This window comes from Malania oleifera, chromosome 12, assembly GCF_029873635.1.
Source record: "Malania oleifera isolate guangnan ecotype guangnan chromosome 12, ASM2987363v1, whole genome shotgun sequence".
In the NCBI taxonomy this organism is placed as follows: domain Eukaryota; kingdom Viridiplantae; phylum Streptophyta; class Magnoliopsida; order Santalales; family Ximeniaceae; genus Malania; species Malania oleifera.
In genome coordinates, this window is record NC_080428.1 from 86,109,937 (window position 1) to 86,126,372 (window position 16,436).

Genomic DNA, 16,436 nt, shown 5'->3' on the forward strand with positions numbered 1-16,436 from the left:
ATATAAAGACTCATTGGCTCAATTACTATTTAAAAAATAATAATTTTTAAAAATAAGATTATATTAGGATTTTTCTCTAGTTTTTGATAAAAATTGATAGAGCTACAATTTTCAAAAAAGAGGTGATCATACGGTGACATCATTATTTTATTTTTTAAATTTTCCTCTTGCATTTTTGCTAAATCTAGATTTCACATTATTTTTTAAAATATATTTTTTCATTAAAAATCATATTTATATCAACAATTAGGAAATATAAAAAGTTAAATAATTTATAATGCTGGGAAAAAAATAAAAAAAAAATAAAAATTAAATGACTGTATGAAAATAAATATTTTATTTTATTTATTTATTGCCCCTAGGTGAAATTGTAAATCAAACTGGAGACTAAAAACACAAAGGAAACTCAAATATCAGAATCACGACGGGAAGGAAATTGCCGCCCCACTTCGGGAAATTATAAGAGGGATCGGCCCCTACACGTGTAGCAGCGCCCAGCATTTTAAATGATGACACGTGGTATGTGTGGCCCAGTCAATGTTGTCTGCTATGTTTGTGTGAAAAAAAAAATTAAAAATAATGTTTTAGAAAAGAAAAAAACTCCCGTTGTGTTCTTTGCTGCTGCACTCTCACGTATCTCCCCTCTTTCTCTGTTCTTCGCCTGAGATCCCGAAAATTGGAGAGGGCGTTGAAAAACTTTTGGACCCGGCATATGCGAGGAAGCTCCGCTATTAACATGTTGTTGAGGGAGGGGATGCCATCGGTCAACGATTTGATGCAGTGGCAGGCGAAGCACTAGAACATCTGTGCTCTTAGCAGCGACAATGACGGCGACCTTAATCCCGTCGCAGCACATGGACATCATTTTGTGAGTTCGTTTCTAAAATATTCTTTTTTAATTATTATTTTTTTCTTCACACAAACATAACAGATAGTATTAACGCCGTTTTCGGCGGGAGAGAGTCATTCAACTGGACGCTACATACCTCGTGACTCGTGTCATAATATGGAAGTGCTGGGCACGTGGAGGGGCCGGCTCCTTTTATAAGTTCCCCACTCCTTCCCTCCTTGTCCGTGTATCAGCCTAATTCCTTCAAGCTTTTCCTCCCTGCTTAACTCTTCAAGGTTCGACCAGTTCATTCATTCTTCGGCGGACAATGACGATAGCCTTGAAGACCTCCGACGGTCAAATATTCGAGGCAGGGGAGGCGGCGGCGACGCAAGCGGGGGTGATCAAGCTCATGATGGAAGACGGCTGCGCCGGCGACATCATCCCCATCCCCAACGTCACCGGCGCCACCCTCTCCAAGGTCCTTCAGTACTGCAAGAGGCACGCTGACGCCGATGCTTCCGCAAGCACATCCGTCGCTGGTTCCGCCGCCGGCGCTCTGGAGTCCTGGGATGCCGACTTCTTGAAAGTCGATCAAAACGCCCTATACGATCTCATCATGGTCAGTATCTCTAATTATCATCTTTCTCGAGATTCAAAATGTTCTTCTGTTGCGTAAAGATTGTTCCTTTGTTATTAAAAATTAGAAATCCTAATCTGAGATTTTTTTCTTCTTGTTAATTTGTGTTTTTTGTTAGGCTGCGAATTACTTGGATGTAAAGGGGCTGCTGGAACTGACGTGCCGAGCGGTGGCGGATATGATAAAGGGGAAGAAGCCGGAGGAGATAAGGAAGATATTTAATATTGAGAAAGATTTCACGCCGGAGGAAGAGGAGGAGGTTCGGCAGGAGAACCAGTGGGCACTCGAGTGAATGAAATTTTGAACACGCGACGGCATAGTTTAATAATTTCATAGTGGCTGATATTAGGGCAGTAATTTTATTAGTAGCCAATTTTTTTTTTTTGGAGAAAATTTTTGTGTAGGTAGCATATTACGATTTAGATATTTGGTGATCGGTAAAACTTTATAAAATTGTTTTTGCTGAGAAATTCATTTAAGTGGATTTATTTATCATTATTTTTTTTAAACCTTCTTTAGCTCTTTATTTATTATTTAAGTATATAAATATATAAATTGCTGTTCAATTTAATTCTCTTTCTTAATGGGTTTTAAAATTTGGAGTAATTTTAAAATTGCTGTTCATTTATTATGGCTTGAAATTTAGTTCAATTTGTAATCAAGAAAATTATTCTACTCAATATGTTATTGTTGTTGCCATCGAGGCCGACCACTAGCTAGAGTGAGGGTTGAAGTTCTTATGCATAATAAACTTTAAATTAACTAATTATTTTTATTTAAAATTAAGCGCAATTATTCATTCTTAATTTTAAATTATTATATTATTAATTTTAAAAAATAAAAGTATTAATGAAAACAAAAGAAAAAAAAATGTTAATTTTTCATTATGTGCTTTCTGAAAAAAATATCTTACAATTACACTAAATGAGTTTACATATTTTGAAATATCTCTATAATCAACTTTCTTGTACTGCTATTAAAAATTTCTCTCATTTTAAATGATTAGACAATCATTCATCCAACAATTACAATTTAATATGACTTCTAAATATATCAACTTATAAAAGGAAGTCAAAATCCAGCAATCACTAACTAAGTTAAATTCTCTAATAAGAGCAATTAGCTCTAATCCAATAATTGAGGAAGAGATCCACACTGGCTCCTTAAACGCCTAGAGTGATGCACGCTGGCGCTTTAAACCTCCGGAGTGATCCACGCCCTCGCGTCATAATGACAAATCACTCCAAGGGTAAAACCTTGCCACTATAAATAAGGGTGATGCAAACAAGCCAAGATACTGTTGCATTCAACTTCTTTGAAGCGTTCCCTTAGGCATTAGAGTGATCCTCCGGAGTACACCCCACGTCCTCCAAGCCTGCTATGTTTCCATCATTTTCAGGTCATCGAAAGTCGAAGAGTGACGTCACTAGTCATCACCAATTTTATCCCACAACAGTTGGCGCCGTTTGTGGGAACTTGCTTATGAGAGGTACTCATCTTACACTCGACCTCCGACATTCAAATAATGTCAACCACTCACGGCTCTAACTCTAGCCCTGTTGCTGGAAAAAAATCACCTTAGTCCATCCACTCCACACCCGCAGAACATTTAGGAGTCACTAGAAAGGAATTTCTTGCCTTCCAAAAGAAGATGGTGAATATGTTCAACCTACTCTTGCAGCAAAAGAGTCATGAAGAACATGTCCCCTACCAACAATAGGTTAGCCCTAACCCACTTAAGAAAGCAGAGGAACTAAAGGAGAGTCATGAAAAAATTAATCACACTAAGAAGGTGGAAAATGCAAATAGCATAGGAGTCAATGAGCAAAGATCGTCGGAGTTAGAGGAAAAGATTAAAAATGTAACGACTCGAATAAAATGGTAGTTAAATAATAAAAGAAAAGGGATATGGAACTCGGAAACAGAAGGAGGTCGTCGACTTTGTCGATGACATTGAACTTTGGGAGGGAAAACGGAAAAAGGGCTCAGCAGGACTTCGTCGATGAATACAGGGGGTTCGTCGACGAAGGCTTAAGAGAATTCGTCAATGAACACAGAGCTTCGTCGATGAGAAAATACCGATAGGGGTTATAAGGCAACCTGAATTTCGTCGACGAATACAGGGTCTCGTTAATGAAATTTGTGAAGAACTCATCAATGAAGAATGGGCTCGTCGACGAAATCCCCTGTTTTATATATACGAAAATCCAGGAATTTCTTCATTTTTAAGAAATCTCTCTCTCTTTCCTCTCTCTCTCTCTCTCTCTCTCTCTCTCTCTCTCTCTACAACTCTCTCTCCCTTCTCTCTTCGTTTTCGGCCCCACCAGTCGTCGGATCAACGATCCGAAGCTACTACAACGATCTTGGTGGAGTTCTTTACAAATCTTCCGGGGCGGATTGTCAGGGAAATGAAATTGGATTCCATTCCAAATCCAGGGCAAGACTTTTTACTCAATTTTTGAATTTGTGATAGTTGAGAGAAGTGTTGTAGGCGTTATAATATTAAAGTTTAATACTGAGAGTTTTCGTTTCCAGGGGTGTTGATTGGAACGTTGGGAATCCTCCATAAGTTGAGGTAAGGCTTTTAAGCCTAATTTGACTTAGTGATAGTTATAGAAAATGTTATACGAACGAAAATACTGAACTTTAGTTCTGGTGAATTTCATTTTCAAGATATTGAGTTAGAAACCCTACAGGTGTAGGGAAGAGTTCTTAGGGGCTGTTGAGGAATCAGGTAAGGGGATAAACTAAGTTAGTTTCTTTTTTTGAGAAAATGCTTATATATATACTTATCATTTGATTTATGGAAAACGTATATGTTTACATATATATGTTTTATATTTGCAAAATACTATGAAAATGATCGTATGTTGAATATGTGGAAAATCTGTTGTGTGGCATGAGTAAAAATGTTGTGATATACTGTTTTCTGGGAATATGGATGATATGGATTTTTATGATGGAAAACGGGCGTACGGGCCGATATTTTTATGTAATTTACCGGCATACGGGCTGTGCTATGTGACTGTAATTTGCCGGCGTATGGGTCATTCTATGTGATGTGATTTGCCGGCGTACGAGCCGTGCTATATGGGTGAGATTTGCCAACGTATGGGATGTGCTATGTGATGTGATTTGCTAGCGTACGAGCTGTGCTAAAATGTGTAATACCGGCGTACGGGCCGATGATTTTCATGATACATGTATATATATGCAAATGATATGAATGATGAGAAAATGAATGATATGAGATATTTATGTATCACAACTTTAGTATATGTATATGATATCAGAACTTGGTTGGCTTGGTTTAGGCTAGCACTTGCACAGTACCGTTGCTATGTGTTCATGTTCCTCGTGATCATGATATCTGTGTTAATGCCGCTGTACGGAGTGGTGTGAGATTGGATGGTCGATGTGGTTATTTTCAAGAAGTGTGCTGTTATCACCCCTGGTGTACTGACCAGTCTGGGTAGACCCATCGGACCTACAAACTAGACTATTGACTTGGCAGTGGTCGGCCAACCATTGTCAGGTCCCGCCTTTGTACCACACAACCCAGTTATGTAAAGGTAATACATGACAATAGCCAGCTAACCTACCAGGATTGTTTTATGTTATTATTATTATTATATGAGATGAGAAATGGTTATGAGAATGTAGTATGTTCTGCCATGTTTGATATACTTATATTTTCCTAGAATTGATAAACAGTACTGAATATGTTATGTATGATATTCATGTTGCCACACACTAGTATTAGTTTATTTCCCTTACTGAGAGGTGTCTCACCTCTAAACTTTATAATTTTTCAGGAGTCCCGGATAGGAGAGTAGGAAAAGTCCCATTGACACAGTGTGGATTATTAGCCCTTTTTTGGAAGGGTCAGTTTTTGGTAGGGACAGTTGGATTTTTGTGAGAATTGTCCCTAGATTCATTTTTTGGGATGTATATACTGAGAGATAGTGTTTGCAGTACTCTGGTATGTGTTATGCACATTATGATGAGATGTATATGATTTTATACTTTCTGCTGCGTAGGCTTCTGCTGTATGTTTTGTTATATCCCTGGTACCCACGGGTCTTGGTGGATGATGACCTGCTGAACTGGATTATAGGATATGTAGTATTGATTTTAGGATGTGATGACGTTATAAAAAAAAAATATATGTGAAAAATGAGCAGGTCGTGACAAAAAAGATACACCAAATTGAGAAGATGATGAAAGAAGGCCAGACCAACCCCTTCTACGAGGAAGCCTTTCTAAGATCCTTGGAGCTACCATTCACTAAAGAAGTGATGGAGGTCCCGCTTGTAACAACCCGGGAAATTTTAAACAATTTAAAATAATAAGGAAGATGGAAGGGGAAGAAGGAATAAATTTGAAAGGTGGCAGCAATCATTCGTCAATGAATAGACTGGTTTTGTCGACGAATGTTCTTCTTAACTCGTCAACGAGGGTACGTGTCTCGTCAACGAGGAAGTATCGAGAGGTGTTTTTCGCATGACTGAAATTCGTCGAAGAGTTGGCTGTCTCGTCGACAAACTGTACACTAGGACTTGTCGACGAGTCCTTGCGAATAAATAGTGGATTTCTTTCATTTCTACGGGAATTCTCTGCATGTTTTCTTTCTCTCTCTCTCTCTCTCACTAAAATTCGGCACTACCACCTTCTTTCTTCGATTTCGGGCCGGATTTCCGCCGGTTCGACAATCTGAGGCCACCATGACACTCCTGAAAAAGTTCTCTACAAATCTGCTGGAGTAGATCGTCGGTGGGACTAGTTAGGAATTCATCCCAAATTTAAGGTAAAGCTTTCTATGTAAAGTTTGGCTTTACCCTAGTTGTAGGAAATATTATATACGAAGAAATATTGAAGTTTAGTTCTAGGAGATGTGGTTTTCAGGGCATTGAACGGTGAATCTTGCGGGTGCAGGACTGGTTATTTTAGGAGGCTTTTCAGGAATTAGGTAAGGGAAAATATTTTATAATAGTTTTTAGTAATTATTAAAATGATTAATTTTGGGTAAAAATCCTATATATATAGGCATAATTTTCTAAACCAAACTGATATTGAAAATACTGTTTTAATTATATAAGTATTAAATTGGGAAAAATTGTGTGGTTGAAACCATTTTGATAATTAAATGATTGTTGAGCTTAGTGGAATGAGGAAATTGTTGAGATTGTGAATGTCATTTGACTGAAATTCTTGTCTGGTTGAATACACTGATTGGATTGTGAACATTGTTTGGTTGAAAATACTGGATGATCGAGTATACTGTGGTATTTGCGTGGACATGGTTTATTGGTCAGGTTTGTGATTGATCTGTAGTGTGATTTATATAAATGACGGTATAACGTTGGCAGTGGTATGAGGAGGTCTTTATATCGTACCTAATATAACCGTCATATAATGTTGGCAGTGGTATGAGGAGGTCATTATATGGACATTTATACTGGGAGGTAAACATTGACAGTGGAATGAGGAGGTTGTTTACCTATTTATCATGAACGGGCTGTTTGTTTTGTAATTTGTGTGGTTTGAGGAGTCCCGTGTGGACATTTATACTGTGCTTGATTAGTCCTGTGTGGACCAATCCTGTGTGGACGTTGATGTTGTAGTTGAGCAGTCCTGTGTGGACATTTATACTGTGCTTGATTAGTCTTGTGTGGACCAATCCTGTGTGGACATTTATGTTATGGTTTGATTAGTCCTATGTGGACCAATCCTGTGTGGACATATGTGTTGTATGGATCTTGTGTGGATTAATTATGATGTGGGTGTATTTGTGAAATTTCATGAAGTGATTGTGTTAGCAGTGTACAACTTTTAATTAATTAAGTATTTTGGGTAAAGTAGATTACTCCACCCGAGGGCTTGCTGAGAAAGGCGAGTACGTTGGTAATTAATTGTGGGTACCAGAGTAGAGGAAAGCCACTTGTATGGGTGGGTGATCTTCCCTATTTTCGGTAGCTTTACCTGGATACATAACCCGAGGACTTACTGAGAAAGGTGAGTGCCCTGGTGTTAGCACTAGAACAGAGAGAACCTACTTGTATAGGCAGGTAGATTTCCCTATTCTCTGAGATTAACAATAAAATACTAATGGTTATGATTATGTGAATGAATGATAATGACGTTGACTATTGTGTGATTATGGGCATGAAACTTGGGTTACTTGTGGACTGTGTGTACACTTGAGATGGATATTTTAAATTGTATTATAAACACTTCAACCACACACTATTATAAATTATTTCTTCCTCACTGAGAGTTGTCTCACCCCGTTATATGCTAAATCTTTTCAGGTTATCCAGGTGACCGAGCTTAGATAGCTCCAGGGCGGGGTAGTTTTTGTAAGTTAAATATAGTAGATTGGATACGTATTTAGTTTATGTTTTATATATATTAATTATGGTTCTATAATATGAAGGATTAGGTTGTAATTATTATGGATCAATGTATGTAAGTATAGCACTCTGGTATTTTCTGTTGAAGATATTTATTACTTCCGCTGTGTGAATGGTATCGGAGATGCGTGTCAGTCTCTTCACGTACCGAGCCCCGCGTGGCGGGTCCAGGGTGTTACACCGCTACCCAACAAATTCAAAATGCCAACCTTTGAAAGGTACGAGGGTTTGTGTGACTCGATCGATCATCTGTACATCTTCAAGGTGTTGATGCAATTGCAGGGCGCACCTGATGCCATCATGTGTCAGGCGTTTGCTGCAACCTTTAAAGGTAGTGCCAAAAATTGGTACTGAACCCTATGGCTTGGATCAATCAGTTCTTTCTTGGATATAGAGCAACATTTTATCGGCCATTTCCTTAGTAGTTGGAGAATCGTCAAAATGTCGGCTCATCTGATGAGCATGGTTCAGGGAGAAAGGGAGACACTAAAAAAGTTTATGCACCGCTTCGTCATTGCGACCGTGGAGATCCACAATCTAGACATTGGAGTGGCGTTGGCAGTCTTCACCACGGCCCTTCAGCTAGGAAATTTTTTGTCTTCTCTAGGAAAGAGATCCCCAGCTGACATGGGGGAGCTGATGGCAAGAGAGCAAAAGTATATTAATCTGAAAGAGGTAATGGACACAAGAAGAGAGCGAACTTATCTAAAGAGAAAGAGTTTGAAGGATATGGAGGAGGCCTCTAAAATAGGGAAGGGGCAAAAGAGTAACAAGTTGCATAGCAGCCTTAGGGGGTTATGACATATAAGTAAGTTTCGGTCCTATACTCCCCTAGATGTCTCACATACCAATGCCCTAGGGGGTTCTAACCTAATCTAGCATGTAACGACCTCAAATTCCATAATATAAATGTAACATAATAAATAAAATGGTCAACCAGATCCCGTGGGTAACAGGGACACCTGTCAATCACAACGGAAATTTAAGCAACAGCAAGTATAAAATCTCAATCATTCAACCATAAAACATAATACCAGAGTTTACTACATCATTAAAATACTGTATTTATATACAACCTCCAAAAATTCAAAATACATCTAAGATCCCATAACCAAAACAATTCTGATCCTAGTACATTGCTTACCCTCCTAACAGGGTAATATCACTGACTCAACGGCGGCCTCGACCCGCCGGTCTCTCTAGGTCTCCTGAAAAATGAATTAATGTTGGGGGTGAGACACATCTCAGTAAGAGAAAATAAACTAAATACAGTTGTGTGGCAACATGAACATTTAAGGCAATTATACATATACAGTACATTTCATATTTATGTAAACGTTTAACATATCACACTAAATAATCACATACTTTCTTATTTGCTAATAAATCATATTATACATAAAACATCTGTTATATCTGATAATACTGAAAACATACTCAGGATGAATAACTAGCTAATGTCATGTACTACTCCCCATGACGGGTTGTGCAGCCCGAAGGTGGGACCCGACAATGGCTGGCCGACCATTGCCGAGTCAAAAATGTTTATAAGTACGATGGGCCCGCCACACCCTGGTCCGGACTGCCAAGTGGACATCTACACTCTACCGAAAGCCACATCGACTATCCATCTCCCACCCCATTGTGGGGTGGTTAGTACTAATCTGATCATAAATATTTTATCAATAAGCTACGGTACTGTGCTCCTAAACTAAACTAAACTAACATCCGAGTTCTAATATCATATAATACATAATAATATAACATCTTTCATAATTTCATAAATACAGCCTTGCGCCGAAATCATACATAAATACGGTCTCGCGCTGAAATCATACATAAATACGGTCTTGTGCCGAAATCATACATAAATGTATATCATTATGAAAATAATCAATCTATCATGTATTTTCAACATCATAATGTACTGTATTCTTTCATAATTTCTCAAAACATATTTCATTCATATCAGTATCATATCATGATATTTTTCCATGTAAAATAACATTCATGTCACACATTTGCTGTATAAACCATACATTATATTCTAAAAATCATAATCTCTGGCATCTCATACATATATATATACACTTCAACATAGTAGCAGTATTTTCCCAAACGTGCATTTCCTTCATAATTTACAAATATCGTACATGCTTTCCTAAAAATAACTTTTCTCATAAATAATAATAATTTGTATGAAAATGACTGTTTTAGTTTATTCCCTTACTTGACTACTGAGAAAGCTCCCAAAATATTCTAGTCTAACACCCGTAAGATTTCCTGATCAATATCCTACCCTGAAAATGAAAACTCCCAGTATTAAACTTCAGTATTTTCACGTGTATATCATTTTCTATAATTACCGTAAGGCCAAATTTGGCTTAAAAAGTCTTACCTCAATTCAGGGATGATTTCCAACTTGCTTTCACCAACGATCCACTCTGGAAAATTTGGAGAGAACTTCCCCAAGAGCGTCGTGGTGGTTTCGGATTGTCGATTCGGAGTAAATTTGGCCCAAAATCGATGAAAGAGAGAGAGAGAGAGAGAGAGAGAGCCAAAGGGGAGAGAGAGAGGAGAGAGATTTCTTAATTGGGAAGTAAAAATCTAGATTTTTGATATTTATAGAGCTGGATTCGTTGACGAGCCACGTCATTCGTCAACAATTCCTTTAATAATTTCGTCAATGAAATTCAGTATGCTCAAAAACCTCTCTCGGTATTTCCTCGTCGACGAATCCCCTGTATTCGTCGACGAAGCCCTGATGATTTCTCTCGGTTATTCCTTCCAAAGTGCAACAAACCTCATGAGACCAGAAGACTGCCCAACAAATGAGCATAGCTCATTAGGAAAAATTGGCCCAACTGACGAGCAAAGCTCGTGAGGCCAGAAGACTGCCCAACAAATGAGCTTAACTCATTAGGCGAGATCAGCCCAACTGACGAGTAAAGCTCGTAAGGCCAGAAGACTACCCAACAAATGAGCATAACTCATTAGACGAAATCGGCCTCAACTGACGAGCAAAACTCATAAGGCCAAAAGACTGCCCAAAAAATGAGCATAACTCATTAGGCAAGATCGACCCAACTGACGAGCAAAGCTCGTGAGGCCAGAAGACTACCCAACAAATGAGCATATTTCACTAGGAGAAATTGGCCCAATTGACAAGCAAAGCTCGTGAGGCCAGAAAACTGCCCAACAAATGAGCATAGCTCATTAGGCGAGATCGACCTAATTGACGAGCAAAGCTCATGAGGCCCGAAGACTGCCTAACAAATGAGCATAGCTCATTAGGCTAAATCGGCCCAACTGATGAGCAAACCTCGTGATGCCAGAAGATTGCCAAACAAATGAGCATAGCTCATTAGGCAAAATCGGCCCAACTGACGAACAAAGCTCGTGAGACCAGAAGAATGCCCAACAAATGAGCACAGCTCATTAGGCAAAAAAAGCCAAACTAACGAGCACAGCTCATGAGGCCATATAACTACCAACAAGTGAGCATGACTCACTAAACAAAAAAAACCCAACGACGAGCAGCTTGACAAAAACAGCTCAACAAGATTTTCCTTGAAGGGCAGCTCGACAGAAAATGTCCACGAAGAACTACTTAGCGAAAATAGCTCAGCGAGAATTGCATTGAAGAGCACCTCGGAAAAAGTTGCCCACGAAGAGCAACTCGGCAAAAAATGTCATAAAGAGCAGCTCGGCAAGAATTGATACCACGAACAACTCGACAAGAAATGTCACGACGAGTAACTCGGCAGAAAATGCTCACAAAGAGCTGTTCAAAAAAAATAGCTCTGCAAGAATTGCCTTGCGGCTCAGCAGAAGTTGCCCATGAAGAGAAGCTCGGCAAAACAGCTTGGCAAGAATTGCCTTGCTGTTCGGCAGAAGTTGCCCATGAAGAACAGCTCGGCAAGAATTGTCTTGAAGAGCAGCTCAGCAGAAGTTGTTCACGAAGAGCAGCTTGGTAAAAACAGCTCGGCAAGAAGTGCCTTGAAGAGAAGCTCGACAGAAGTTGCCTACGAAGAGCAGCTCGATAAGAATTGCCTTGAAGAGCGGCTCGGAAAAAGTTGCCCATGAAGGACAGCTCGACAAAAATAGCTCAATGAGAACAGCTCAGCATGAACAGCACAACGAGAACAGCTCAGCAAAAGCAGCTTAGCACAAATACTCAATGAAAATTTGGCTCGACAATCACTATCCAAGTCAAATCATCTGGTAAGAGTAATTAGCTCTAATCCAATAATGAAGAGAGAGATCCACTCTGGCGCTTTAAACGCCTAGAGTGATCCATGCTGGCACTTTAAACCTCTGGAGTGATCCACGCCCCCGTGTCATAATGATGGATCACCCCAAGTGACGCCCCGACCCTCCAAGTGGGGCCCGAGTGCCACGCGTTCCAATCACCTATATCTGATACCATAATTAACATACACGCAGTGGCACATGAATAAATAACCTCAAATAAATACCAGAGTTCTATATAACAACCAAAAACCAACACTCCAACATCCAAATATCTGTATCCACAACCAGCATTTAAAACGTAATTCTGTACAAATATATCTATACATATATCAGTATCTCACAATACCCCAAAAAGAAATTATCACAAACAATCCCAACCTAGGCCTTCAAACCCGGTCTCTAGAAGAACCTGAAAAATTGTTAATCCATTAGGATGAAACACTTCTCAGTAAGGGTGGAATAAATTATAACAGTGTGTGACAAATGAGTTTTAATATTTATATCTCAAAATAAACTGCTTCTTATATAACATCAATAACAATTGAGAAAATGTACCATTAATAACATCCTCAACATCTAATATCATACACAAATCCAATATGCACAAGTACATAATTTTTATGCAGGCGAAAGTCCCCAAGGATAGGGAAGATTACCCGCCCATACAAGTAGCTTCCCTCCACTCTGGTACTAAAAACTACCTACCAGAGCACTCACCTTACTCAGTAAGCCCTTAGGTGAAGTATTACCTCGCCGCCAGTACACACATCTTTATTATTTTAAAAGCGAAGGTTTCCGAGGATCGGGATGTCTACCCGCCCATACAAGTAGCATCCCTTTGCACTGATACCAAGAAACTACCTAGTAGAGCACTTGCCTTTCTCAGCAAGCCCCCGGTGGTATGTTTACCTCGCCGCATGCACACACATGCATTCACAATATGCTATAATTAAATTCACATGCGCACAACACATCCACACAGGAATCATGCATCTCATACTTCATCTTCCAATGTCCTCAGTACGTGGCCCACACAGAGCAACTTCGTACATGTCAGTACGTGGCCCATACAGGTACTTACGTACTTCTTATCTACACGTGGCCCACTCAGGTACCACTAACCACACAGGGTACATAACATGGCCCACACAGTTACCATTATCCACACAGGATATAACGTGGTCCACATAGGCACCACTACCCACACAGGGTATATAACATGGCTCACACAGACGCCATTATCCACATAAGATATAACGTGACCCACACAGGCACCATTACCCACACAGGGTATATAACATGGCCCACACAGGTGCCATTATTCACCAGTATCCAATCCCTATGACCTACCCGTCATACATCAGTAGAACAAGCTCCTCGACCTGCCAATGTCCTACCCCATATAAATGACAATATGATAAGCTCCTCAACCTGCCAACGTCATATCATGATTTACATTTAGGCAATATAACAACCTCCTCATGCTAATGTTATGTTGAGATGCATACGAATAACCACACCAGTTAGTTCACACAGACGCATTAATACATTTCCACACAGGAATTCAACTGATCAATTCATTTCCCACACAGTATCCCCACAAATCAATACATTTCCACACAGAAGTCAAACATAACAACTCATTCATCATGCCATAATTATTTCAAACACCCCCACATGCAAACCCAAATACCACAGTAATTCATATTCAATTTATTAGGAAAAATTACTCTCACGAATTTCATATCATAAACAATTATCCCAAATATAACCTTAAACCAAATAATCATTTTTTTCCAGTAATCAGACTATTCTGAAAATCATATAGATAAATAATAAATTTCGTATGCTCGTAAATAATTAGTTCACTTTAATAAAATACTGATATAATTTTATTCCCTCTTACCTGATTCCCTGAATTACGCTTGTAGGGCTCCCAAACTTATACCCGCAACGCTCACCCGAACCCTGATTCAATCAAATCAACCCCAATAAAATATTATTTTAATATTTCCTAATTTATAATAATTAAATAATAATTAATTTCTAAATAACACATTTATCTTAATTTTGGACTATTTCTACAATAACCCCACGAGAATTTCACTCCACTAGACTTGTAAAGAATCATTCCTAGATTCTCGTGCTGGTGTCTGATCGCCCATTTAGCTTAAAATTTAGAAAAAATTAAGATAAGAATGAGAATTTGGCTTACCCCACGAGATATGCCCACGTTACTCCTACGACAAATCCACTTCGGTAGATATGTCGGTGGTGAAGAATGGAATTCAGTGGTATCTTCGGATTTTCAATTGGACGAGAATCGACCGCAAAATCATAGAAAGAAGAGGAGTGGAGAGTGAGAGAATATATTTAATTTTTCTTTCTCTTTCTCTCTCTTTCTTTCCTTCTTGTTCTGTTGTGTGCGCGTGAATTTTTTTCTCTTCTTTCCTTCTATTTTGTTCCAGCAGAAAACTTAAACACTAAGTTTTCTTTTTCTTTTTCTTTTTTCTTTTTTTTTTCTTTCCTTTATCCTTTCTTTAACCTTATCATATACTCTTTTATATATATATATATATATATAATTAAATATACATATATATATATATATATATATATATATCCACAATCCTCATATTCTTAGTTTAATTAATTTTCTTAATAATAATTAATTAATTAATAATAATAATTTTTTTGAATTAATATTTTTTTTTTTTTTTGGATCGTTATGCCCCAAGGGTTAAACCTCGCCACTATAGAGAAGGGTGATGTAAATAAGCCAAGGTAACTCACTCTTAACTCACTTTACTGTTACATTCAACCTCTTTGAAACATTCCTTTACTTAGGTGTCAGAGTGATACATCGGAGTACACCTTGGATCCTCCAAGCCTGTTGTGTTTCCATCATTTTCAGGTCATCGGAAGTCAGAGAGCGACATAGTAGGTGTAATAACCCCAAAAAGGGCTATACAAGATTAGTGGGGTGATTCCAAAAAAAAAAATAATAATTAATTAATTAATTAATCGAATTAAAAAAAAGAAAATAAAAGAAAATAAAAAATATTTAAAATTGTTATTATTATTATTATTATTATTATTATTACTATTATTATTATTATTATTATAACTCTCCTGAAACTAGAAGCTTCGGGAGGTGTGATTTTTTATTATTATTTCCGTTTGTTTATTCTTCTTCCCCTTCTTCTTCTTCTTCTTTTCTGTTGTTGCGTGCAGACATTCTCTCTCTCGTCTCATTCTCTCTCCTTCTCTCCTCAATTCGTGGCAGATTCTTGCCCAATCGAGAATCAGAAGATATCGTTGAGCTCCATTCTCCGCTGCTGTCATTTCTACCGGAGCGGATCGGTGGTAGGAGCGGCATAGACGTATTTCCTGGGGTAAGCCAATTTCCTATTTTTCTTTAATTTCTTGCAAATTAGAAGCCTGATTGACGAACAGACATAACCATGAAAATTTAGGGGTGATTCTCTACAAGTCTAGCGGGCAGAATTCTTGTGGGGTCGTCGTGGGTAAAATCCCAAATTTAGGGTACGGGAGTTATTAAGGGGTTTATTTTTAATTAATTAGGATTAATTTAGAAATGCTAAATTGTTGAGCATCTGGAGTTGAAGTAGAATTTTTGAAATTTAAAGTCGTGTGAGCGCCGCGGGTGTAATTTTGGGACCCGCATGCAAAATTCAGAAAATTAAGTGGGACTGTTAAATATTAGTTTAAATATTAATTTGAAGTATATGGAACCTAGGGAAGGTTAGATGAATATTATTTTAGAGAAATATATTAATTAATTTGAAAAAATGCAAATTATAGGAGTTGAATTTCGGGCACCAAAGGCGTAGGATTTGGGTTTCTAGCGAGACTCTTAGTAAGTCATGTAAGGGGAATAAATTATAACAGTATTTTTAGAATTACTGTGTGAATTAATATGTGAAAATGAACATATGACATTTTGCCTGAAAAATTATTATGATATAAATATTAGATAAATTGTGTGGCATTTGAGTAACATTAAATTGTGTTGCTTTGCATTGTGAAAATTAACATATTATGAATATTAGATAAAAATTGTGTGGCACATGACATGTGTTGAAAAATGTGAAATATAATGATGTGTATTTTCTGAGAAAATATTGAAATGAGAATGATAGATATGATATTTATACGTGAGTAGAAATTATTTACATGAAAAATGAGTTTGTACAAATTATTGATATGAGTATTTTGGGAAATATGGAAATATGTGAAATATGATATATATTATTATGAGAAGATGAAATGTGCACAG

General features: G+C 37.9%; 1 protein-coding gene across 1 annotated transcript; it reads left to right on the forward strand.

The window, feature by feature from the left end:
- The first annotated feature begins 578 nt into the window (after nucleotides 1-578).
- On the forward strand, nucleotides 579-1,978 carry LOC131144825 (SKP1-like protein 1B). The gene is made up of 2 exons (XM_058093710.1): nucleotides 579-1,451; nucleotides 1,588-1,978. Exons 1-2 carry the CDS (start codon nucleotides 1,158-1,160, stop codon nucleotides 1,759-1,761), a joined length of 468 nt encoding a protein of 155 aa, XP_057949693.1. The 5' UTR covers nucleotides 579-1,157; the 3' UTR covers nucleotides 1,762-1,978.
- The last annotated feature ends 14,458 nt before the right edge of the window (nucleotides 1,979-16,436 follow it).